The sequence below is a fragment of the Anticarsia gemmatalis genome, chromosome 1, assembly GCF_050436995.1.
Source record: "Anticarsia gemmatalis isolate Benzon Research Colony breed Stoneville strain chromosome 1, ilAntGemm2 primary, whole genome shotgun sequence".
NCBI lineage: Eukaryota > Metazoa > Arthropoda > Insecta > Lepidoptera > Erebidae > Anticarsia > Anticarsia gemmatalis.
In genome coordinates, this window is record NC_134745.1 from 9453447 (window position 1) to 9471402 (window position 17956).

Below are 17956 nucleotides of genomic sequence, written 5' to 3' on the forward strand. Positions count from 1 at the left end.
CACTGCTTCAGCATCTCACCATTTATCATAAGCCGCCCATCACTCGTCACTGCCCTTCACACACACACAGCTCACTCGTTCTTGTGAAAAACGCATAAGTAAGCTGCATTTCGAAGTCATTCATATTTTTACTACATTACATAGAGTATAATATTACCTTACATTCATTGAAAATGTAATTTCTGTGCAATTAATATAGTATTTATTTTCGGTTATATTTTGTTCTTGACCATAGTTTGCTTTTTGATCTGGATCATAGTTTGCTAATAAGTATCGTAAAAAGTAATTGCAATGGAAATATTATTTGCGAGAGGCGTCATTTATTTCCAATTGCGACTGGCAAATAATTTTATGATATTTGCCAATAACTAGGTAATATAACTTCACTCAATAAAACTTGATCATGTTATTATAATGTGTAATATTGTGCAGGCGGAGCACCCAGTGCCGGAGCAGTTCAAGACAGTGCTGAGCAAGTCGGGAAGCGGACTGACCACCACGCCCGTCGAGAGCACGGGCTAAGCGCCACTCGCTCGTACACCACTCGGGAACTGAGCCTCGTTCACTCGACCCATAGCTTTGTTACTTGCTCGAGGCGAGGCGAGTCCTTATTTACTTAAGATAATACTTTGCACGGTCTAGTTCAATATTAGTTCACTTACCACGATTCGCCTCCAAGTATCCTGTAAAGCACAAACCACCTTCAATCGTACGAGATGCGTTCTCGAGTTCGACGTGCGATCATTTAGTCTTGCATCGGTCATCTTAATTAAGAACTGTCTTCATTTCTTGCTCATTACGCTCGATTGTAGTATTTAAATACATATTATAAATCAAATACGACGTAGAAATAACTATAACTCAAGTATTTACTGGCCTTTGTGTGTAATGTAAAGATGTTCCTTACACTAATATTTTGAGATTTTGACATTAGCATGGTGAGGAAGGCTACAATGGCAACAATGGTAATAATCTTTGGAGTACCGCTCGGTACGGGAGTTAGTTAAGTTAGCTGTAAGGTGTGTGACTGTCTCGAGTTTCAACTGTAAGAAACGTTCGCATTCTCGATTTGCTATCTGTATTAATAATGGGCGATGATAAAACCCCGACGCTTGACACGGATGAGGTCTAATTTTCTTATCGTATTACTTCCTATGTGATCAATCATTACATTATTTTAAATTAATGTCTATCTAATGGGAAATTCTACCCATCTAATATTTTAACTTAGGACATGCTATTTTATTTTGTGATTGTAATTATTATTTTTAATGTTTCTTAAATATTTGTAGATCAGTGTAATTTGTATTATTATGATTCATAATTATAATTTGCTGACATCGTGAATATGTAAGAACTGCTAATTATTTATTATAATCATCCTTATTTTGAAGAATATAATGCTGTATTGAACGTTTGCATTTTGTTAATTTATTTGTCGAGAGATTAAAATTATTTTTAAGATTATTGATTTTTAATTATCTCAGGATTATTTTTTGCATTGAAGTAGTAATTTCTAGATCTCGCTAAGGAATATTAAATAAAAACTAAATAAATTATTCGTTACATTTTTTATTTTATTCTTAACATGGCTTACGTCGTCCATTTGAATGTCTCAATAATAATTCAAACGGAAAAGGCAGTCCATGTGCTTCAATAAATAAATTCAGTTAAGAAATAATCGTGCAGTGGTAAACAAAACAATTTGGGCACAAACGTTAACATCTATATGTACAAAGAAGCCCAAATAACATTATATCATAATTATGGCGTAGCAACTGTCTAGCATCATATGAATTTTATCCCTTGAAATGTCAATATTATAGCAATGGAATACTTCCCTTAAAGAGAGACTTGATAACTTACAGATATGCTTATAAAATATCAGTCGAATTTAGAAAATTTACCCTACTCTAAGTACTGGCTTACAAGTAATATAATTTTCTTAAATGCGTGACGTTAGTCGGGGTCTAGGCTGGAGTTATTTGGCGCTGGTTTACTGCACTGCCACTCGTCGCTGCCGTCGGAGCACTCGAGGAATCCGTTGCAGACGCTTGTTGCGGGCAAGCATTCGCCAAGCGGACACCTGAATCCTCTGCAGGTGTCTGTTCTGCTCGCCCTTCTATTCTCAGCTGTTTCAAGATCTGCGTAGAATTCTTCATCAGATTCAACATCCTCGTCCGAGGTGGTATAGTTTTGCACGGGAGTGTGGATGGCAATGATGCTGTCTATCCAGTCTATGTAGTGAGAGACCTTCGTGTATACTCCAGGACGATTCGCTCGTGCACACCCGTATCCGTTGCTCGTTACTCCGTACACGTACCATTTGTCTGATTCCTGTAACAGATATATTTTACTTAATAAACATGAAAAGTACTAAGTGTAAACTTCTGTCAGAGAAAATCTTGTAAGTGGGAATCTGTACGAATACGTAAAAAGGACTTTGGAAAAGAGGCTTACATTTTAAAAGGTATTTGATATGTAAAGTACACATACACAAAAATTTGTCGCAATGATAAATTGTTTAGTTAAACCATACCTGACACATGAGAGGTCCGCCCGAGTCTCCGAGGCAGGCGTCACGTCCACCCCGCTCATACCCGGCGCAGAACATGTCATCCGTGACGCGGTACAACGGCAACAAACGCGTGCGACGTCGGCACTCCGCCGTCGATATCACTGGCAACTCCACCTCTTGTAACGTGTCGGCTGGAATTAATGACGTCTGTTAGCAAGGGGCTTTTGTTCTAAGGATTTTTCACACCCGTCGTACTTATATCGTGGAGGTAGGGTGACCCGTTGTATTAAAAAAATGTACAGTGTCACGCAAGTACAAGCCCGTATACGTTATAGAGACAGACACATGAAACTGGGAAAGCTAGAAGTTGCCCTACGTTATTTATTGGTAAAAGAGTGTATTAAGAAATATCAAATTTAATAAAAAAATACTTACGAAAGACTCGTTCGTGTTCGTAAAGCTGTCCCCAACCGACAACAGTGCAGTGATGGCCCGCTGGAGGCTGTGCTCGCGGCGGCGGGAGGCAGGCGGGGCGTAACCGAGCGTGTAGAGGCAATGGATCTAGTCTTAACATCGCGATGTCGTTGCGGAATCCACGAGGCGCGTATTTAGGGTGTAACACGACTTGTCGCACGCGGGATACTCGTTCCCATGGACCGCGCGGCCATGCACCGCGTCGCAGTGCTCCTAATCGCGCTACCCAGTGTGCTTCTGTTGCCCTGCAGTAACAATATTCTGTTAGCATGATATAAGCTAGTCACAAGTTAGATGTAATGTAGGTATTTGTTTCAATAGTAGATATTGTTTTCATTTACCCCCGAATATCAGTCAGCTTCTTTAGCTTAGTCGATTTTACAGGACATGGTTATTTTAATGGGTATAAAAGTAATAAATAAGATGATACTAACTGGTAGAAACAATGGCTGGCGGAGAGTAGCCACTGCGCGTGTATAAGGGTGCCGCCACACTGGAAGTCTCCGTCGCGGTAGAGAGCAGCCTGCCAGGGCCACGCGCCGGCCGCCGCGCCGTCGCCGCCCACGACCCTGCCCCGACGCACGTGCTCGTCAGTTACATTCACCCTACCACACACATCTACTGTGCCATGCGCGTACACTTGACACTATCCTACGCTCATTTATTGGTTTTATAGCCTTTTCTTGGAAGTATTCAGTCAGATGAGGCTCTCAGTGTCAAGTTTACGACGCGAGGCAATGAATTCGTATTTAGTATACAAATTCTTAAGACAAGGATCTTACATTTTGATTATGTTCTAGCAAAGATAAAGATACAAAGTTTCTCAAATTCTTACAAAAATTTAAAATGATTCTTATATTTTTTCTAAAACAACAAATGTACTGTTTTATATCAGGGATCTATAGTTTGTAGCATTGAAGCATCATGTTGAATTACCTGGGTTGTTGTGCGTCAGCATGCGGTCGTATCCCACAGTCTAGTCCAGTGCAGCGTACACGTAAAGCGCGCTTCCTGGCGCAGGACGCTCGCCTGAAAGTAAGCCGCGTGTCTTGTGCCCGCGCGGCCGCGTTGTGCCACACTTCCCAGTAGCCTGACGAACTTGACTTGCGACCTTCGCGGGCTTCTCGAGCCCAACCAGCATCACTATAAAAATAATGAAGAAATTTATTTTACACGTCGTTCTATAAAACGGTGTATGCAACACTTATGTGTTTTAAGCGTCTTGTCTGCAATCTGTTCTTGAAGGTGTTGTTAGTATTATGCAGATGTATAGTAAAGCTACTCACTGGAAAGTCATAGCCCGACATACAGCTCTGCCGAGATCCGGTAGCTTCAATGAACTGTGTGCTTGCTCCACGACGTCTGCAAAACTCTCGACACACAGCCGACCCCACACTCCCCGTTTACGTACCATCACGTAACCTGGAATAAAGACAGTTGTACGTAAATATGTTAGTTGTACGACTAACTTTTTTAAAATCTAAACCAAGTTAGGTTGAATTATTTTTGTAGACTCAAAAGTATATGTAAAGTTCATACAAACCTTCTTCATTATATGGAACAACTTCATTATTTTCTAATTCATCAGCAAGCGCGACGCAACTCTTCTCGTCGTCGCCGAGTGGACAATCCGGAGATCCGTCACAAACTTTACCAACGTCAATACACTGACGAGCGTTGGCGCAAACATACTGACCCTCTTTGCACCAATCTGAAAAATAAATAAATATTTATGGATAACGCACATATATGAAATTGAATATTAGGCTTTAAACGCATATTAAAGTTATTCACACTGACGCAATTATAGCTTAGAGGTGATCAAATACCTATATTTTGATTAGATTGTCAACTTTTATTTAGGATCTTTCAAACTGGGTATAAAATTATTCTAAACTTACCACACTTGTTTTCATCAGAGTAGTCCCAACAGTCAACAACTCCATCACAGATCTTAGATTGTGCGAAGTCAGCACGCAAGTAATCTGCGCATGAGCAAGCTCGCTCGTCTTCTCCGCCCGGACAATCGATGAGGCGATTGCAACGTGACGTCAGTGGAAGACATGCACCGCCCGGACAACGGAATGACGTAGCGTTATTACATTCCTCTGAAAAAAAAATAGGTTGTGTTATTCATTGCTAATCAAAGATCAGAGATTATTTACAGATGGTCGTAAGTAGTAGCGTGTTCCTTACCTTCTTTTTTAACTTCTTCGATAACGTTATTGTTTTCTTTTTCTTTATGAGGTTTGCTTGGTTTATTATAACTCTCTTTGACTGAAGATAGCAAGTTGTTAACACCATTTTCTTCTTGTTTACTTGGTGGTGCTTTATTGTACGTTTTAGTCAATATTTTGAATCCCGCCTGATTCAATGTGTAGCTGGATGGTATCGCTTTGGTTGATATCACGCCTCCGGGTGCTCGAAATAATGTGTTATTGTTGGAGTCAGATATTGTAGCTAAACTAGCAAGTTGTCTTAGTTTATCGATCGTTAATGTGTTTGTTTGATTGATTGGTATTTCTAAAACAACGTCTGGTTCCAAGGCCAATTCATATGCAGGCAAATTTTGTGTTTTATTCGCTCGCTTGCTACTAACACTCCCAGTTACATGATAAGATACTCTGTAGGTACCTTCGGGAACATTAGTAGTTTTCATGTCTCCATTGTCATTCGATGCATCATTAGTTTCCTTTGATAAATTTATCGCCTCATTAGATTTTGGAAATCTACTACTAGCAGGCACGTTGTCGGGTGGATTAATAAATTTTGTATTTTCTGTTACCGTTGGTGGCATTGGTTCATCTGGTTGTTCAACGTGTGTAACAATACTTGAACTATCTGTCATTTGACTTTCCGCACTACCCTGGTCTACTTCGTGACTTTGAAAATAATTTTCAGTGCTCAAATTATCAATTATTTTTTGTGCTTCAGGGTCATTGCGAAAAAAACTGCGTAAATTTTCTTTTATGGGTTGAGCTTCAGGTTTTATTTTTGGCCTAGGCCTCAGGGGTCTATTGACTCCAAGGTTCGATTTAGCGGGTAATAACGTAATCACTCCAGCTGTTGTTATTTCTAATTCATCATCCGGTACAACTTCTACTGAGCCTGTCATTTTGTTATGATTATGGCGCTCTTCGACCTCCATGTTACTTATATCTTCCACAGGTTTCACTGGAGCATGTGTTGTGTATTTTTTTATAATATCGGTCAAATTTCTCAAAAGAGAAACCTTTCCCGTGAATTTGGGTGTCGTATTTGGGAAGACGTCATCATTTTTTGTTATTATGGCTTGTAAAGTGTCGTTATAATACTTTTCGGGAGAATTTTTGTTAAAAGTATCGTTTTCGTTCGTCGAAGTGTTTACTAATTCCCAAGTAAGGTGTGGCGCCCCAGTACTTGGAATGATGGAAACTTTATTGTTTGGACGTCTTGTAGAATTTTCTTTCAAAGTATCGTTCGTCTCTTTTTCTGTCGACTTATAAGTTGTGTTAACAGTTTCAAGTTCAGGGATTGTAGAGGATGGTTCTTGTGTGGTGGTGCTAGTAGTCGTCGTCGTGCTCGTACTTGTCGATGTAGTGGTCGAAGTAGTAGTTGTACTAGTCGAAGTCGTATTCTGCTTCTTCAGTATCGACGCACCGTCAATAGAAAACTTTTCTGTATCGTTTTCTGAATTGTCTACCTCCAACACATTTATGGTAACACTTGTTTGCTTATCTTTGGGAGGACGTTCCATTGGTTTTCCATCATCTTCATCACTAAGATCCACTTCATCAACAGCTTCAACCACTCCACTTATTTTATCAACCGGAATGGGATGAGGCTTGGGGTAATGAGATCCAAGAGTTTCCATATTCTTCAAAGGTGGTGCAAAAGTTGGTAGCGTGAAACTTGTATAAACAGGACTGGGAACATAGACATCGGCTGCTAAAGCGGGATCAACGTTGTGTACATTAACGGGCTTAGGTGTTAATCTGTCTCTATGTTTAACTGGAGGTATAGGACTAAGCATACTCTCTAGTATAGAAACATCATCTACTACTTCTGCTACGCCCATTCGGTCTTCTGCATTTAGATCGCTGCTAAGGTCCGCTGGTGACGGTGCAGGTTTGCTTGTTTGTTCAAAGTACGGCTGTGTTATGGGCCGCCAAGGCTCATTGTCGACTACATGCGGTACAGTAAACAGCGTATCGATTTTGGGCAAATCTTTGTAATGATTTTCATTCGTTAACAGATCAAGTAATAACTGGGACACGTTATTGTTGGTAGATACTGTTGTTGTCGTTGAAGCTACAGTAGTCGTGGTTGACGTTGTGGTAGTATTCGGAGCTATTGTACTTTTATGTATATCTCTTTTTGGTGTCGGTTCTGTTCTTGGTCTTACATTGAGAGTAGATTTTATAGTAAATGGAGGACGTGTCTTTGGTGTACTAGTAGGAACTCTCTTCGTCGTTGTTGGTCGCGTAGTCGGTTTGGTTGTGGGTACTTTTGTTGTTGTAGTAGTCTTTGCGTGTGTTGGCTTGTGACCTGCTCTGTCATCGTGACGTTGTGGACTAGAACTCATTTTCTTATTCTCCGTTATATCAGCTTCAGTCTTTGTTATTTGAAACGAACCCTGTACGACTGGAATATTTTCTGTATCAATGTCCGGTTCATCAGGGTCCTTCTTTTGATTAGGTTTAACCGTAGTTTTTCGAACAACGCCTACTCTTGTTTGTAGGGTTTTATCATTTCCAGCTGGTGCTTGTGCAGGTGAACCTTTCGGATTGCTAGGCGCCATGGTTTCGTTCATAGCTTCCTTCACATAAGATTCTGAATGATATGTGTGTTCTAAATCTCTCTTAATGATTATACTAGATGTGTCTACTTTTATAGTAGGACCAATAGCTGGGTGTTTTGAGTTTAAATCTTGAATGAGGATATTTTTAAGAGTTTCTTCTATGTTGGACACAGAGCTGAAACAATAATTACAAATTAGATATCAAAATAAATGTAAAAATAATAGTGTATTGAAATAAAAAACACATTATATAAATACCTAGGTATTTTTCTTCTATCAAGGTACAATCTGAAGTGTACGTCGAGTCTTCGGTCGCCGAAGCCAGTGACGATAGCTCCGGTGAAGGCTTGTCGTAGAGCCGAGGGGGCAGCGTACACTTGGCGAAGTGCGACGCTATACCGCCTGGCTCGCTCTCTGTACGAGGGACTGCCGGGCACGCCGCCGTACACATCCCCCCGAGTCACGCGAAACGTACCCTCGAATGAAATTATAGCTGAAATAATAAACACAACCTTTAATTAATCCTATTAATTTCTTCAACCCTTAATTTCGCCTACAATATTTACATAAGTTCTTTCAGAAAAAGATTGCTTCAGTAATCATGAATATTCTCAAAGGGCAAGTTTTGCCTGAAGCTAAATTATAATACCCCTCATAATAGTATGCCTCTTTACGTAATAATAATGTAAGAACATAGTAACCCATTTTCCGTAGCTTCCCACAATTTACATGGGAACGTCTTTTATTTTTTATTTCCACTTGACTGGGCAGAGCTACCACATACTAGAACTAGGTAATTTATAAAAGAGACTAAACGAACACAATGGAAGGTATGTATAGTTGAGTTAATGTGCGCGTATGTGTCATTCGGCTGGAGGCAAAGAGGTCGAACCCTCAGGGACTATCACAAAGCCTACATCGTGTTTTATGGAGTGGATTTATTTCTACTTGGCTTCGAAACGGATTTGGCACAAAGGCATTTCAAAACTGTAGAAACTTATACCTTACTTATGTAGATATTTGGAAACTTTGCCAAAGGATAACAACTTTACATTCATTTTGGCGTACCATACCGTACTTATTGTTTTATCGCCCAAGTTAACGTAATAATATGTTATCGATTTATACCTATGAAAGAATAATTATTGTATGTTCTTACGTTCTCCATTGTCTGGCCTGAGGGCGCCCATGTAGAATGCCAGAGCTGCCACGGCGAGGACCGCGACGGCCGCGAGCAGGGCTCCTCCGACCAGCGCCGCTGAGCACAGCCCGCCACTACGACCACTAGAGTTGACGGTAGCGCGGGGATACCCTCCGCCCGCAAAACGATACTCGCTCTGTAAACAAATAAATAATATTATAAGTTAGTTTTATTTAAATAATAGGTTTATAATTTCTCCACTAATTTATTAGTACTACTAAAATACTAGAATAGACAAACTATTGAATTAGAAGCTTTAAATGATAGTTAAAATCGAAGTTTCTGTTCGGGACCATGGTTATGACATGATTATAAATGTAAAGATAGTAGTTTGTAGAATAACTTCAGGATGATTAAAATACATAAATGAACAGAAACGACGAATCACATGGTAATAAAATACATACTTAGTAAATAAGTGCAAAAATAATAAAATAATTTTAATTTATGATATTACGAAGTTTTCAACAACTATTTAATGAAAGAAAAAGATCATATCCCTTGATGCGAAACCTGACGAAAACCATTCCTTTAGTTAAATGATATTCACATTAAACAAGTATGTATGACAAGGGGTGGTAACAAAGATGTCTTGTTGACCCTTCGTTCGTGTAATATTTTCCTGAGGGGCCGCCGAGGGACGTAGGGAGCTTACAGTGACGTCCCTTTAAGCACAATACGAATACGATATATAAGATTGTTTTTGACATATGAGTGGGCGTGAAATAGGTACCTTTACACTTATATTATTGAAAGACAACTCCTTCACTATGATCAATCTTGAATCGTGTAATTTTCACATACTTATCAAACAGTAACTACACACAAAACAAAAATTTTATGATTATGCAACTACCCAATTGTTTCCTTTGAGAGAGAGCCCATTACTTCAGTCGGGGATGTAGTCGAGTAGTGTGCGTGGTACACCATAGAAGCTGATATTTACTCGTATGATGGTAGCGCCGTAATATCCACCTTAACTTCTATTCAATAAAACTTCGAAACGATATTATGGTTTTCCTAATGACTTTGGAACTAAGATTGACTTGATAATTAACTCCATGGACTAAGACAAAATTCTTTATTGGCCCCATTAAAATAAAGTTGACAAATACCAATTAATGTGAGGGTAATACCACTTTTCTGTTAGTTAAATAAATATATTTCCAATTGATATGGAACTTCCCCTACCTAGAACCTAACTACCTAATAGAAAATAATAAGAATTATTTTCCGTAACAATTTTTGTTCCCACCAGAAACACTTTATTATTTATGGTAATCATAGCTTTTAAGTATAGACAAGTGACCACCCAACCTTCCTTGTTTTTTTATACACATGTATCATGGCATGATACAGATATTTTTAATATTGATGATTATTTATTGTCAAGATCTTCAAGGCTCGTAGATTACAGTAGTAGGTCGATATAATAAATTATTATGGTAATGTCATGCCTTTGTTGTGTCATTTACAACAAAGGAAATCTTACGTTTTGAAGCCTCCATATAGAATACTTAGAATAAATTAGTTAAATAACATTGAACAAGTGGTGATAATAATGTTCAGTGATAGATACGTCATTTTGCTCAAGTGCACTTTGTGATGTGATTTACTCGAAGTAGGGGGAGGCAATTTTTGATGTTGCGAACTCGTAGTCATTACAGTGATGACGAACAATGGGAACGTGGACAGTGTATGGGAAACGCCCGCGGTGGGCCATCCATCTGCGATTCTGCACCCCGCCTCTTGCTTCAGCTGTCACTTCGCGCCGTTAATCATCCTTCCACAAAACCGATCACGGCGAAACGCTTGAGAATGTTGTCTCGAACACAAAGCATATTTCGTTACTTTGTAACAAATTAAAGCTCGATATGGCGTGTGCACAAGTTTGAGTATAAATAAACTGTGATGTGTTAAAAAAAGTGCATGTTTTCAAAGGTCCCACCGAGATTTGAACTCGGATCGTTGGATTCAAAGTCCAAAGTGCTAACCATTACACCATGGGACCGCGACACTAGCGCCACGAAATAATCGCTCTACATCGGTACCAGTTTGAAGACATGCGTATTTAGGCGTACGGTCAGTACTGAGGCGGTTCGTCATAAGTGTCGTCATAATGCTTAAAATGTTCTTGCCATTAATCTTCTGCATTCTTCAGTTTTTGGCTATGTACCACGTCATTTTCTACAGCGGGTCCAGAATTACAATGAAGCAAAAATGCGGGGCGGTTGTTTTTTGAACTGGATAATTACACCGTGGAAGCGACTGTGATTATAAAACGTTTGACATATTTAAAAACCCAAGAATGATGAAAGTCTACGGCGAAAACGATCTCGAAGTAAATATTTTAGACATTTTTCCCAGATACAGAAAATTAAAAATAAGAAATAAAACGTTTCCTTGTAACATTTAATTAACCCTACAAACATTCTTACAAATAAATAAATATATTATCTGTTTGTTTCAAGGGCCACATCGATAAACATTTAATGTATTTCATTTCATATCACACCTAATTGTCATCGATATAGCAATAACGATGCCTATGACGCCAGAGCATTCATTCAAAATTAAAAATGAAGCGACTGTGTATGGTACCTTAATACTGTGTCAGATTTGATCTAATTAAGTTTTCAGTTCTGAATCTGGCAGACATCATCAAAGTAAAAGTTGGATAACTTTTCAGGGGAGCTTGTACCTAATTACAACTTATTTCATTTGCCGAAGGCTGGCCTCCGCCATATTGGTAATTGAGACTCGTCTTAAATTGTGTAATGAGAGCTTTGAACCCCACCAAACTGCATTATTACGTCCCTCAGTAAACTACCCGATGTAATTACACATATACTTTTTGGTACATTGATTAATATACTGTTACTTAGTTATTTTAAGTGGAGAGTCATTTTGTTCCTCGCTTTTTATTCCGCGTAGGCCCTTTGATTAATAATTAACCTGTCAATTTTAATTATGTATGATTAATGTTTTGTAACGAACTTTGTTATGCACGGTTCCCATCTTAATTTTAATACGTATCAAAAATAAATGAGAACTGCCAGTTAATTCATCAACGATTGTTAATCTACACCAAATTGAGCATAATAAATCTAATATTATTTAAATTTAAACAAAAATAAACTGCAAAAAGAGTAGGTCCCACCGAGATTTGAACTCGGATCGCTGGATTCAGAGTCCAGAGTGCTAACCATTACACCATGGGACCACTGAAATCATACATTCAAATTGTAAATCAGTATCGCAGATTTGAGCTAGTAACTGAGATAAACTTTCTTTTGTAGAAATATTAACGAGAACATGTGGCTTTCTATCTTTATGTAACACTGGCGCTTATCTGGCTAATACGTAGGTAGTGTCTACCATGCAAAATTAAAAACCCCGGAAATTAAAATAAAGGAAATATTAAAAATCCGACTAAACTAGTTTCAAATAAATATAAATAAACAAGAATAACTTACAAATATTCAAATAATATACTTAATTTCGAATAAGCAAAAATATTAGAACGATAGTTTTTCATAGGAAAAATACGCTAGCCGAGCCGCGTTCAAAAGCTATTTCAATATAAAATACAAATAAGTGCATGACATACTATTGTGTATTGAACATCGTTGACATGCTGACCGTGGTCTCAATGCGCTGCAGTGCTAATGACTATTATGTGTACTCCATTGCATTTAGAACATACCACACATACAACCCGTTCGCGTTAGGTTTGCCGGTGACGATATGACGTCACTTAGCAAAGCGCTATACTAAATAGACGAGCGTGGTCGTTTTAGAAGGAGTGTCAACGGCAAACTTAAAGCGAACGTGTAGTCTGAGTGTAAACGTTATAGACTATTCGTCTATTGGTATCTATAGACATATTTATTTGCTTGAAGTTTATTTATGGCGATGTTTTTACTTCGAAGGCTGGATTTTTCACTATTAAGGCAAGGAAAAATAGATTTTTTATGTTACTAAGAAATGTAACATCAGGATAATATTTCACCCAGACAGAGATGACGTAAGAATTTTTTCTCTGAGCCGAAGAGTTTCTTATTATGTTCTTTTTAATGTGTCACCAGCATTAAATCAGGTGTGTACATACATGCTATTTTATCAGTAAGGTTATGTATTTCTTGCTTTACTGATACCTAACTACTTTTACCATAGGTAACAAATACATAACTTTATTCGGAATCTGTAAATAGAATTGTATTTTGCAATTAAAGCGGTATGTTATTGACTGATGACTATTACAAAATAAACTAGTTTTAAATTGAGCAATCAGTTCTTTAAAAAAATGGATTAATTACTGGAGTTACGATTAAACCGATTATCAACATCAATTATAAAATAATTATACGTTGCCAGTCCATGTGGACAGGGAAATAATATCTTACAACCGGACGAATTGCAAAAAACTTTAATAACTTACCGAACTTTTCCGAAAATATACAGGAAGATTATATTGACGTATATATTTATAAAGCATTAATTGAATAAGTAAAATCAAACGAGGGCGAAAGCGTATATCTATTAATATTCGGCGCTTTTCGTGGAAACCGATTCAAATCGTTTTATAGCTTAATGGAAAAATATTTTTATAATTTTCACACAGCTTCACATAGAAATACATCAAACACCTTTATAAATATTTTTCATTGAACAATTTACGTATAGAGAGTATATCAGAAAAAAAATACGAAATATTTAATTTTCATATTCATACTGCGATTCTTTGAATTAATATCAAAGGACTTTGTCTGATCCTTAAAATCCTATCATGCAGTCGATAGTCAATCGTTTCAATATCAGAGGTATCAGCTTAATGTGCCTCGAAGGCTCAATTTGCATCTCTATTGGTTATCTAATAGACCTGTTACCGGACTAACAAATCTTCGGACATGCTACGGCTTAACGAAGCTTAGCTGAAGGATCAATTTGACCGCTTACTAAATCTCTATTACTAACTATTACTAACTAAAGTACTAACTGCCTCTGTGGCGCGGTCGGTAGTATATGCGACTGCGGTGCGAGAGGTCTCGGGTTCGAATCCTGGGTCGGGCCAAAACGTCTTTTCTGAGATTTTCTGTAAAGAATTTCTTAGAGATTGCCCGGAGTTAGGAAGTTGAGGTCGAAGACCTCCGTGCCTCGGAGAGCACGTAAAGCCGTCGGTCCTGCGCCTGACCTCTCACTGGTCGTGTTGGTCATCCGTCCCACCAAACCTGTGTATTGTGCACACACCTGGACACTATAAACAAAGTCCTGCACTGATGGCCAGGCCAGTTTCAATGAAACTGACCGCCGTAGCCGTAAATCGGCTAGGAGGACATTATATCTAAGTACCTACATCACATTGTTTTGCAAAGTTCAATAATTGTTTTGACAGTACTGTTTAAACTAAAGTTCTGTTAAATAGACAACGTTTTCTATTGATTCAATTTAATTCCTAAGGGCCGATTTAAGTAATGAACGTTTCTCTGTAAAATAATGTATTATTCATGGCCCTAATACTAAACTAACATTAAGAAATTCGCGTTATAACTTTAAGTTTCAAGAGCTCGTACGAGAGCCAGAGGGTTTTCCACTCATAAGGGCAAACTGCAAACAAGTCAGTAGCAAACATATTGACATATTATCCGATACTCCGATACGGTAAGAGCCTTGCGCTAAAGTTTTCGTTTTCTGTCCCTGCGGTCTTCGAATTTGTATACGAAGCCATTTTACTTATTGAATATTTACACAAGAATCAATATTTTCCTCGCCACCATATTTCCAGTAAACGATTACTGTTTTAAATAACAATAAATATTGTTTTAAAGCTCCGGTTTGGGAATCATGATCATACCGACTGAGTACTATTATTACAATAGCATAAAATATCGATAGTTGTCTCGTTATTATATGTAATACACGTCCGTATAATTATAGTATCGCAAGATGCACATAACACTATAGGTTTGTAAATAACAGGTATTTGTAGTGGACGGCCTTGCGGCGGCCCCGGCCTCATCCCCGTTTTACATAGTCGCTCCTACACTTGCTAATTGGACTTTGTTTGTTCATTGACCACTGAGTACACCCTTGGAAATGTAACATCAGGTACTTTTATCAATATAACTAAAACAGTAATGCAAATTATACCTCAATGTTTTCATTCTGTCACGCCACTTATATTTATAGATTGTATTTCATCTATTCGGAAGTAATGACATGCAGCTATCTAATACCATTAGTGATCGACAAATACTTGGCACTCGTCGTATCCCCGTCCGTCAGTACGTGACAGGCGTTCTAATAACATTACACACTTCGTAGCTAAGTCTTCAGTTTTGCTCACCGCCGGAAAAGCGTAACTAACACGAAGACACACATGCAATGACTTTTCGTCAATTACTTAGTAGATTCGCTTGTTGTAATTGGTGTGCAAGGATTCTTACATGCGGTGTAGGTCATGGGTGAGCAATAATAGCATAAACGCGGGAACAAATTGTTAGTCACGGTAACATTGAACAGTTTTCGTGTTCACTCGTAACAAATGCGCTACAATGACATAATCGTTGAAGTATTAATTGCTACTCATCATTGAGGCTACTGCAGTTAAGGTGCAGTAGCATGTCGAGTGTAAAACGAGCAAATAACCGTTAAGAAATAAATGTGCAAAGATTATGTAGGTGGCGAAGAAATCTGATAATAATTTGCTTAGCTATTCATTAAAGAATGGTGCTCTACCGAAGCGAGACGTCGGCGGGGTCTTAACACAAAGAGTCACGACACATAACGAGACGCAATAATAACTTTAATAGCTGACACGTCCGTCACGTCAGATTGTCCTAGTTGATGGTTTTAATTTGTCTAATTTTCCTTATTCTTCTGTGCACGGGCTTTGTTGCACGAGAGCCTACGACACTTGACACGAACCATTGTCAACCTTCCACTGAAGATTAGTCGTAATCATTGTGGCTAGTAATGACTATTGTATCTGATACAGGAAGGTTTTTTGTTTGAAAAACCTTCGAGTTTTGCGAACTTATAGCGTAATAAGTTTAATAGGTTTGCGTTTTTTCCCATATTTGGCAAAAAAATAGTCAAACGTGTTCTTCTAAATAAAATATTTTAGACTAACCACGTAAGGAATTTACTTAGATTGTGAGCGAATAGACAGACTCATTTAAAGTTAAATTAGCGACGTCAACACGTCTACGACGGAAAAATAATCACGGGCATTACGTCTGTTTCACATACGTTAAGAGGGAGGCAATTAGTATGAGTTAAGTCTCTAGCTACCTGGCCGCTTGCCACTGATAAAACTGGCAAAAAATCCTTGACACGCGAACTCATAAAAGCTACTAATAACTTAGGAAAAAATCATGAACATAACATGACGAGAAGGCTTTGAACTGAATCAAGGTTAACGTGAATACGTGAATATGTAGCGATATACCCATCTTGTCTGAGTATTGAATACTGACTATTTGTAGTACATAAAGTGCTCTGCAATAAAACACCTAATCGTCTATTGAGAGCGTTCAGTGGGCTGTTTATGGCCGACGGCAATATCTACATTCTATGCAAGTTAGAAAAAAAGAAAAATGCATCCTAGACAAATAAATGAATATCAGGATAATATATGTATAATAGGAGTGCTTCTTTGTTCTAAGACTAAATTACAGGGGTTTAAGTAGTATTTTTTTTGCAAACCACTTAAAGTCAAATGATAACGAACGAACGCAGAATAACAGAAAGTAAAGAATTCATTGATAAATTGGCTTCCGACTTCTCGTTATGACTTACGAGTATCTATTGTCATGCTCTGTCGATGACTAGTCCATGGTTCGAAAGCTAAGCTCGTTAGAATACAGAGTGGTGCGAAATGACTAACATCTTTGAGTCGGCGACGTCGGCCGCTATTGTCAGATAATGAAAGTGTCATTAGTTATTGTTGTACAACTGTCGGGACCAATTTCGCTTCAGCGCCATCTCTTCAAGCCGTTTCAGAATCTGAACAACACTACGTATCAGAAATACATTTGCAGTAGCCTATTTCCCATGTAACCAGCTATTTATTTGCTTTCTAATTTTATGTACTTGTTAAATTGGTAATAAATAATTTGTCGGCTACTTTTATTTGGCAATTTGCAAGTTACTTGACATTGTAATTCTGTCGAACCTACTTATCGCTCAAAGACTTAAAGTAAGTGTGGGGTTTTGAAGTTGTTTTAATAATTTTAAGGTCAGCTATGTGGGTAAGGAAAGTAGGCAGTATGCAAATCAGACAGTTGACAGCTGATATATTGTAAACGTTGTGTTGGCCTGTGACCCCAACATAACTGAAATAACGGGCTGTTATCTCAGTATGTGAATACATATCAAAGAAGACACCTTATCTATTTACTGTAAAGCTTTGTTATAACAGATTTTCACACTACACGTTTGAAGTATTATGAGTGGCATTGTGTCGAGTTACACGCATTCCTATAGATATAGAAGTGATCAAGGAACGCGGCCATAAAGTGAGGAATGCAGAGCAAAGTGCCGTCACAGATTGCGACTCTTCTGCGAGATAACAGCCGATCGACGGAGGCGTAATAACGAGCCGATGTGAGATCGCTCGCGGCATTCCGCCACCGCCACGCAGACACCATCACACTTTTATGGACATCAACATCTAACATATAAATCTTGCGTTTGTCATCACCTCGATCGATTTTCCACCATCCGACTGAGCCGCGAGTAATCATATTGAAGAATGCTATGTAACGGTCACTAGAGCTTTTTTGTATGCGCAATACTTGCAGGAATTTAACGAACAAATGGCGGCGTGCAGTTGATATCGCGCTTTGTCAGATATTTTTACTTTAAGTCCTGTTCAAAACGAATATAACATAAAACCATAACTCAAACTCTCAATACAAACTTTGGCCTTTACGAAATTTCTATGCATATTTGAGTGATATCAAATTACGGACATTAATAT

The 17956-nt window shown here is 38.3% G+C and overlaps 2 protein-coding genes and 2 non-coding genes across 11 annotated transcripts in view; 1 reads left to right on the top strand and 3 right to left on the bottom strand.

The window, feature by feature from the left end:
* capt (adenylyl cyclase-associated protein 1) overlaps positions 1-1467 on the top strand; it is a 39498-nt gene extending 38031 nt beyond the window's left edge. For all 7 annotated transcript variants that reach the window (XM_076117855.1, XM_076117872.1, XM_076117822.1 and 4 more), the window contains exon 9: positions 433-1467. In XM_076117855.1, coding sequence (XP_075973970.1) covers positions 433-522 — 90 coding nt within the window. In that variant the 3' untranslated portion in view covers positions 523-1467. The remainder of the gene's footprint in view (positions 1-432) is intronic.
* Positions 1468-1556: 89 nt separating this feature from the next.
* The window catches only part of LOC142975112 (uncharacterized), a 47365-nt gene continuing 30965 nt past the window's right edge, over positions 1557-17956 (bottom strand). The window contains exons 3-13 of one of the 2 annotated variants that reach the window (XM_076117802.1): positions 8932-9109; positions 8031-8265; positions 5189-7947; positions 4894-5100; positions 4536-4703; positions 4279-4414; positions 3929-4135; positions 3427-3597; positions 2954-3237; positions 2540-2709; positions 1557-2337 (exon numbers count right to left, since the gene is read on the bottom strand). In XM_076117802.1, the coding sequence (XP_075973917.1) occupies positions 1960-2337; positions 2540-2709; positions 2954-3237; positions 3427-3597; positions 3929-4135; positions 4279-4414; positions 4536-4703; positions 4894-5100; positions 5189-7947; positions 8031-8265; positions 8932-9109 (4893 nt within the window). In that variant the 3' untranslated portion in view covers positions 1557-1959. The remainder of the gene's footprint in view (positions 2338-2539; positions 2710-2953; positions 3238-3426; positions 3598-3928; positions 4136-4278; positions 4415-4535; positions 4704-4893; positions 5101-5188; positions 7948-8030; positions 8266-8931; positions 9110-17956) is intronic. The other variant, XM_076117810.1, reaches the window with a different exon arrangement.
* Positions 10913-10984, bottom strand: TRNAQ-UUG (transfer RNA glutamine (anticodon UUG)). Its single transcript has one exon. It is a non-coding gene; the product is annotated as a tRNA-Gln (tRNA).
* TRNAQ-CUG (transfer RNA glutamine (anticodon CUG)) lies at positions 12125-12196 on the bottom strand. The gene has a single exon. It is a non-coding gene; the product is annotated as a tRNA-Gln (tRNA).